At 39.6% G+C, this 6,926-nt stretch overlaps 1 protein-coding gene across 2 annotated transcripts; it reads right to left on the bottom strand.

The window, feature by feature from the left end:
• Positions 1–692: 692 nt before the first annotated feature.
• On the bottom strand, positions 693–6,801 carry CUNH7orf73 (chromosome unknown C7orf73 homolog). Of its 2 annotated transcripts, none has more exons than XM_019474417.1 (3): positions 6,730–6,801; positions 3,540–3,593; positions 693–1,160 (listed from the first exon to the last, which is right to left on the bottom strand). In XM_019474417.1, the coding sequence occupies exons 1-3, from the start codon at positions 6,784–6,786 to the stop codon at positions 1,080–1,082; spliced, it is 192 nt and encodes a 63-aa protein (XP_019329962.1). In that variant the 5' UTR covers positions 6,787–6,801; the 3' UTR covers positions 693–1,079. The 2 variants fall into 2 exon arrangements, with proteins under 2 accessions (XP_019329962.1, XP_009286616.1); XM_009288341.2 differs by lacking the exon at positions 6,730–6,801 and adding an exon at positions 3,786–3,807.
• Positions 6,802–6,926: the final 125 nt, after the last annotated feature.

The following is a 6,926-nucleotide window of genomic DNA, read 5'->3' as shown; positions in this document are numbered from 1 at the left end:
TTTCTCACACACGAGGGTTTTTAGTGGCAGCAGTGGGTGAAGAGGAGCATACCAGATAAACAGTAAGGGGGACAGCAGATAAATGGTTCTTACCCTAAGAAAATACATGGTAGACAACTGAACCAAATGCAAAGGCAATGGGCTGAAGATCATGCACAGGAATGAGGAAGTAATGGGAATACCAGACATATCTGATATAAACACTGAGCTCTAATCCTTGTTCCACACCAAGAGACAGTAAAAAAAAGCGTACTTAGAACAATTACACAAACTGGACCGTTAAGTACATAGAGTGAACGGTTTGGATTCACAATGTAACTGCTGACCTCCACGTGCCCCGATTACAACTTATGGAAGATAACTCTTCTCTCTCCCATCCTCCCCATCACTCCAGAGACATCCCTCAAACAACCAAGCAGAAGGGAGAGAGGAGGAAGAGGCAATAATAGAAGAAACAATGAATTTGAAACGTAGGTTAAAGTTGATGGCCTTTTACACTTTTTGAAATCAGCCATGTTTGTGCAAAGTCTACACTGCTGAAAGTGATCATTTAACATAACGGAAAAAGCAGGAGCTCCCCCCTTCCCTCCAGGTTCATAGTTTGACAAATGAACTTTCCATCTCCAATAATGGAACGTGGATCTTAAGGACAGTGAAGTACCGCTCCTCACAACAAATGACAAGAAACCCTGAAAGTTACTACTTGATGCATTTAATTTTTCTGGCGATGTTCTAAGAACTAGTGTATTACAAAGTGCAAGGTACGCATAGTAACAGGATTAACAGGACTCCAGTTGGATCAGGTAAAAATGGGTTACAAAATATTAGGAAAAGCAATAACAAAAAATACAGACGATCTTATCCAGTCACATATCAGCTGCAAATCCAAATTCTGAAACCCTTGAAAATCAGTCTCAGGAAAAGTTCACGGCTGCTCTTTCAAAAGAATGACATTCCAGTTCTAAGAGACTAAAAGTGGAGGAACCTCCCATGCCAACCCTCTACTTGATCTTTGTTGCCTGAAAGGTAAATTGCATCCTTGATGCATGCACAGAGGTGACTTGGGTAACATTGCTCTCTTAGGACTTGTCGCTGGGAGGTTTCTTCTTAGCTTCCACATCCTTCTTAAAATCTTCAAGCTTCTTTGCAATGTTAGGAATCTTTAAAGACAAAACCAAAAAACAAACAAAAACCACACAAATTAACAAAAAATCCTGAGCTACATGAGCCTCAGCAGGAAAGACAATACCATAAACACAGCAAGAAATTCTATGAAGTTTAAACTGGTTTCTAAAAGGTACTTGCTTCCAGGATCTGTTACCTTGCACAGAGGTTAAAAACAAAACAACATCAAGCAAACAGCAGATGAAAGCACTTCACATGAGGCTTCAAGAAATATTTTAGATTGTTAAGACTAAAAGTCAGCCAGTGGTGATGGGAACAGGAGGGAGGAAAAAAGATCACTTCACAGGAAATTTAGTAAGACCAGTCTGGTTTCCTCACTGAAAGAGGACAAACTGCCAAGAATAAGCCAATTTAAACACTGGTGCACAGACTGTAATAATGACTTTTGGAGGGGAAATTAGATTGCACTATACTGGTCACAAACCAAGACAAAAGAGATGTTCAAGAGCAGCAAATATGTTCAAGAAATTTATGAAGAAATACTTCTCCTGGTCCATCTTGTGGGAACCAAAATCCCCCACTAGGGAATTCTACTGCATTGCAAATTGCCAGCTTTTGCAGTTTCATGCTTGAATGAAAATTCAATTTACCGCTTGTGAACTTCAAAACCTCAGCTTTCTCTTGCAAATAAAAGCATTTTGATAAAGTAATCCAAAAGTAAATTTTGACAACTTTAAAAAAAGAAAAAAAAGAAGCAACTTCTAAGGGCAAGGAATAGATTATCTCATGACTCTAGCTAAAATTGGGAATTGACAACGTAGGATTTTACTAGCTAACTGATTAAAACGAAAGTAAAGCAAAGTTCCCACTGGTAGTTGTGAAAAAAATCATGGGCTTTTACTTCATATGTAACCTGACCACAGAGCAGAAGTTAATCCAAACAGACTGCAGTTCTCTCATTGCATGGTTTGAGGCTGATAGTACAGGTAAGATCATAAGTTTCTCTCTTCCCTTCCCTTTCAAAGTTAAGCTCCATTTGAGAAAGCGAAATTGAGAAAGAGCCCAGCCTGTAACATGCCTGAGTTATAAGCTAAACCAAGAGAAGTCCACTGCTGTCAGCAGAACCCTCCATGCGCTTATAACTAAGCACGTGTGCGTACAGCTGCAGAATTGGGACCTCATTATCACAAGTTTATCTTAGATGTCATCTAAAACAAATTATCTTCAATACCAGCAATAAAATTACCATGTTCATCCTGCAAGTCAGTGTTACATTCCCAGGGAACCATTTCCTGCAAATCAAAAGCATAAGTCCCCCTCTTGTGGCAATACTTTACTAGTGCTGCCAGAAAAGCACTGTACCATGCTTACAATACATATTGATACACCCAAATATGTTTTTATGACTACATTTTCATAACTTCGTAAGACATATATTGGAAAGAAACACCAGCCTTTTATTAGTACTCTTACTGGAGGTGACCGGACAGGAAGCATCACAAAAGTTTGCCCATGAGCAAGGAGCAAAAATAAGAATTCTGCTAGCAAGATGATTTCAATACTAAAGATGAGAGGAAAGCAAAACATAAATGTCAGAGATTTGAGCCTCAACAACTTTTTTTTTTTAAACTAGGCTAATATAAATTGCATAAGGAAAAAAAAAAGTATGTTAAATTTCATCAACTCCTCTAGCCTGTAAATAGCTAAGTGGCACTGCTCTTACAAGGGATTCTGCTGACTCTGCAGAAATTAAAAGCTTGTATTGAAGACTTAGCTCTAAATCTTCTTCTTCTACTCTAACTCTCACAGTGAAAATTCTCAGTTCACTGTGAAAGCTGAGGAAAGAAAGTTCACTTTCTCTCTTTTCTCACTGTGAGATAAGCAAGAAAGAAAGATAGCAGGTCAATATACTGTTTGAAGTAGGAGCGGGTGTTGAATTCTCCCAAACAGCTGGCAAAACTTATTTTCATTACTGGTACAGAGGACAGAAATTTCAGATGCCTTGAAGGATTCCCAAGTAACAAACAGATGTACTGAATGAAGAACACTACGACAGGCTATCAGAGTCAGGAAACCAGTATTTTAATGCTGGTACAATCTATGAGCAGCCGCTAGACCTTTTCTGTTTCTCCTCTCTCTATCTATGTAGATGCCTGGTTACAGTATCTGTGCTCTAGGGCCCCAACACTAGTTAAGGCTCTCAGCATTACTCTGTCACAGACAAGATGTCAGAGGTAGATGTTTTGGTTCCATTTACATTTGAGTTCATCTGTAACTAAAGTCAATACGATCTGCATTCTGTTCAAATACAATAAACCATCAAAATAAAGACTGGTTTAATCCCGATTGAGGGAAAACAGCCTTATATTTTCAGTTCAGAATAGGTTCAACTCTGAGAATACAAGGATACTCACATCATAGTTTTGAGCCAGATACATCCCAACCACATTGCCAAGAGTAAAACCAAGCTGAAAAGGAAGAAAGGTAGAAAAGAATAGTTAACATCCTTCCATCAAAAGCATGTTGGTTAAAATAAAAAAAAAAGGAATATTGCAAGTCATGTGAAGACTAAAGAGTTTCAACTCCACTCCTACTTAATTTCTCACCTTTCTTCCAGAGAGGTGCAATTTTACCCAACTTCCTCAGCAGGAAAACCTTACCATCATTTCCAAAATACAGCACAGTTGTGTTTTCAATACACATCTCCAAGACTATTTGGATCAGGCTATGATCATCTTTGTCTGCAAAATTCTTTGCATGCCCACAAAGGCAGTAACTCCTATAAAAATGAGGGAGATAGCAGCAGGCACCTACTTATCATTGAGCTCTTGGTCCATGCCTGGAAAGCCTAAAGCAACACCCCACTAAAACAACGCTCAATGCTGGGGAGAGACACACGCATGCAAAGACAGAACACAGTAATACACAGTAACAAAAAGGTTCATAAGCTTGAAAGTCAGAACAGAGGCTCTGACTACAAAGAGATCCCAGTCTCACCTTAAAAGGTTTAAGAATAGAGCTTCCCCATCAACTTAAACTGATGTAAAACTGCTACATTCCTTCTGCAACGACCAACAATTGTGCACTTTCCAGACCCCTTCGCCCCCAAGAGATTAGTTTTCAGCCTAATCCACTCTGATCTACGGGCTCCTCTAAGGCAGGAAAGCACTGTTGGTTGGAAGCTGGGCACAACCTCTTTTGACAGCTGTGCAAACTCATAGTTGCTGAAGGGTGTCTGTGAAACTGCACCCTGGAAGGAGAACATGAGTGAAACAGAAGCACAGTTCCTGGCCTTGTCCCTACCTGCCAGCTGAGGAAGATCCTCAAGTGTAACAACGCTTTGAGAGGGAAAGAAATTCCTCTCTTCAAAGAAAGGGGATGAGATTTTCTTTTGGCAGCTCCCCAAGGTCCTAGATTTTATTTTTTATTGTTACGTTTGATAATAAGTACATCCTATACTATGAAAGCTCATTTGGCTATTTTGGAAGAAGAGACTTCTAATACTGTGCCTTCATCCATCGTCAGTAGATAAATCACTCTATATGGCAGCTGAGGCCAGTTCTATTTAAGAAAATAGTTATTGCTCATGGTCACTGCTGTCCAAATAAGAATATTTTAAGAAAAATAAAACCACTGTCCACAATAACAACCTTGCCATCACATACTGACTAGACATCTTTTCCATGCCCAAAGCAGGACACAGTGCAGCTCCTCTTTTCAGTGACTCAGACTCCACAAGCACCACTGGTGAAAAGCTAGCTCTAGAAAACTAAAAATGGTTGAAAACTGCCAAATGAACCGTGGCTGCAAGTTACTTCAGTATTTTCTTAAAGAGATTTTTGGTCTTAGTCTTTATTATTACTTTTTAAGGAGCTTAGCTTTAACAATTTAAGAAAAAGTAGAGTTCTTTTTGTGTGTACTGCCTGCACTGGTTATTATTTGCTCTTGTGGTTTTAATTATCAGTTAAAGAAGTACTCTGCGAGACACTAACAAATATTGCACTGGTGTAAACCAGACTTGTGATTCCTCTTAATGCAGAGCATCATTCTAGCAGAGGAGAATTTCCTGTATCTTTAGCACTGTCTGAGAACTCACTTGAAAACACAAACCAGGTTCTTGTTTCTTAGGAGTTTTCTAGGCTTTCACCCTAGAACATTTCCAAAGATGGGACAACTATCATATTCTGCTGTGTGATAAACCTTATTTGGTACAGATAGTACTGAGATCGGTACTCCCTTTAAGTGTACTCCTTTATTGAAAAGTCTAGCACTGCATTCAAGAGCAATCCACACAGTTACCTTTAATTTTTATAGCCAACAATTCAAGCAGAGGGAAAAAATTCACTATTTTTCAACTCAATTATTTTTCAGTTCAGTTATGTGGAAAGTAAAACATAAAGCCAATTAAAATGTGCATGTTAACGAAGGACAACAGAGCTGATGAGAGTTCAGGGTCTTCCAATTTCTACCCAGCATTTTAAGTTGCACTTTAAACAAATGTTTATTTAATGTTTAACTCTGGATAGCAAAAATATAAGTTTTGCGAGATTATCCCTTTATCTCCCTGCTACAGCCCTAACAAGGGAGAGCAGGAGTCAAACACCCAATCTACACCCAAAAAGGGAAGAAACCCAGAATTAGTACATCTTTTTTCTAACTTTCAGGTGCTAATCAAGAAGTCATAATTAATAAGAGGGTTTTATCTAGCAACAAAAAACATCAGCAACAAGCAGTAGAGTTGATAAACACAGAAACTTTGAGAGCAGCTATGTGTATTTACCCTTACCGAGTGTTTTCAGCGGAGTGGCGAGAGACTATAAACAGCTACAGAAATGACTGAGGCTTTCATACTTGTTATTACCAAGTTGAGATAAGAAATAGGCCTTATTTATTCACTCCATAAAACCACACAAGACTCTCCCAACTTACAATAGGCCATCTCTTCTCGCTCTGTATCAACACTTGGTATGAAACTTATTAGCCAGCTAAATTACTCTTCCCCCAACAAAAGATGAAAGAATATCACTTATTGTTGGTACTTACTGGGACATATCTGAACGCAACTAAAACCCTAGAGTATCCCTCACATCACTAGAATGAAAAACAGGATGCTGTTTCCATGCTTTGCTACAGCAGAAACCAGCATCTTTTTGGTCAGGTAATTTATCTCCACACTTGGCAGTAAAAATACCATCATTGATTAAGTATTTAATGAAGAGTAGCCAGGCATCTAACCTCAGACACCCAGAAGAGTTTAGGGGAACATACAGAAAGACAGAAAATTAAAATGAGAAAAGTATAAGAACATTTAGTCTATTAATTCTGCTGTTCTTAAGGGGAGTTAATGAAAGGCAGTAATGAAACGTGATCCCTTGCCTTAACTTCTATAAATAAAAATCCCCATCTCCAGCAATAAATTTTTAAAGGTGAGCAAAATGCCAAGGACTGAAAACCCCTGCCCTCATAGAAGGAGGGCGGTACACATGCTATGACAAAGAAATTTGAGCAGCAGGAGGGCATCACCGTGAGCAAGCAAAATCTGCCGAATCTCTAAGGCAAACTAAGGGCGCGACTTGCAGAAAAAACAAGGCAGGAACGTCTCACTTTCAGAGCAGTATTAGGGCACCGCTCTGCGGGGAGCAGGGACAAACCCGGCGGCATACAAGCGGGGCGAGGCGACTCAAAGGGTCAGGGCGGGTTTGAAGGAGACGGAAAAGGGAACCCGCCGAAAGCCGCACGCACAAGGATGCTGCGCTGCTGGAGAGCCAGAACTGGGCGCAGTCGCCCCGTCTAAGCAGCTT

This window comes from Aptenodytes forsteri, unplaced genomic scaffold, assembly GCF_000699145.1.
Source record: "Aptenodytes forsteri isolate BGI_AS27 unplaced genomic scaffold, ASM69914v1 Scaffold56, whole genome shotgun sequence".
Lineage (NCBI taxonomy): Eukaryota > Metazoa > Chordata > Aves > Sphenisciformes > Spheniscidae > Aptenodytes > Aptenodytes forsteri.
This window is presented reverse-complemented; position numbering and strand designations above follow the sequence as displayed.

What these genes read in the sequence shown, in the direction of transcription:
- CUNH7orf73 (XM_019474417.1), bottom strand. Translation starts at nt 6,786, where the DNA reads ATGCCGCCGGGTTTGTCCCTGCTCCCCGCAGAGCGGTGCCCTAATACT. An exon ending in GCCCTAATACTGCTCTGAAA is followed by an intron (nt 3,594 to 6,729) that starts GTGAGACGTTCC and finishes CTTCCTTTTCAG; the next exon opens with CTTGGTTTTACTCTTGGCAA. An exon ending in ATCTGGCTCAAAACTATGAT is followed by an intron (nt 1,161 to 3,539) that starts GTGAGTATCCTT and finishes TTGTCTTTAAAG; the next exon opens with ATTCCTAACATTGCAAAGAA.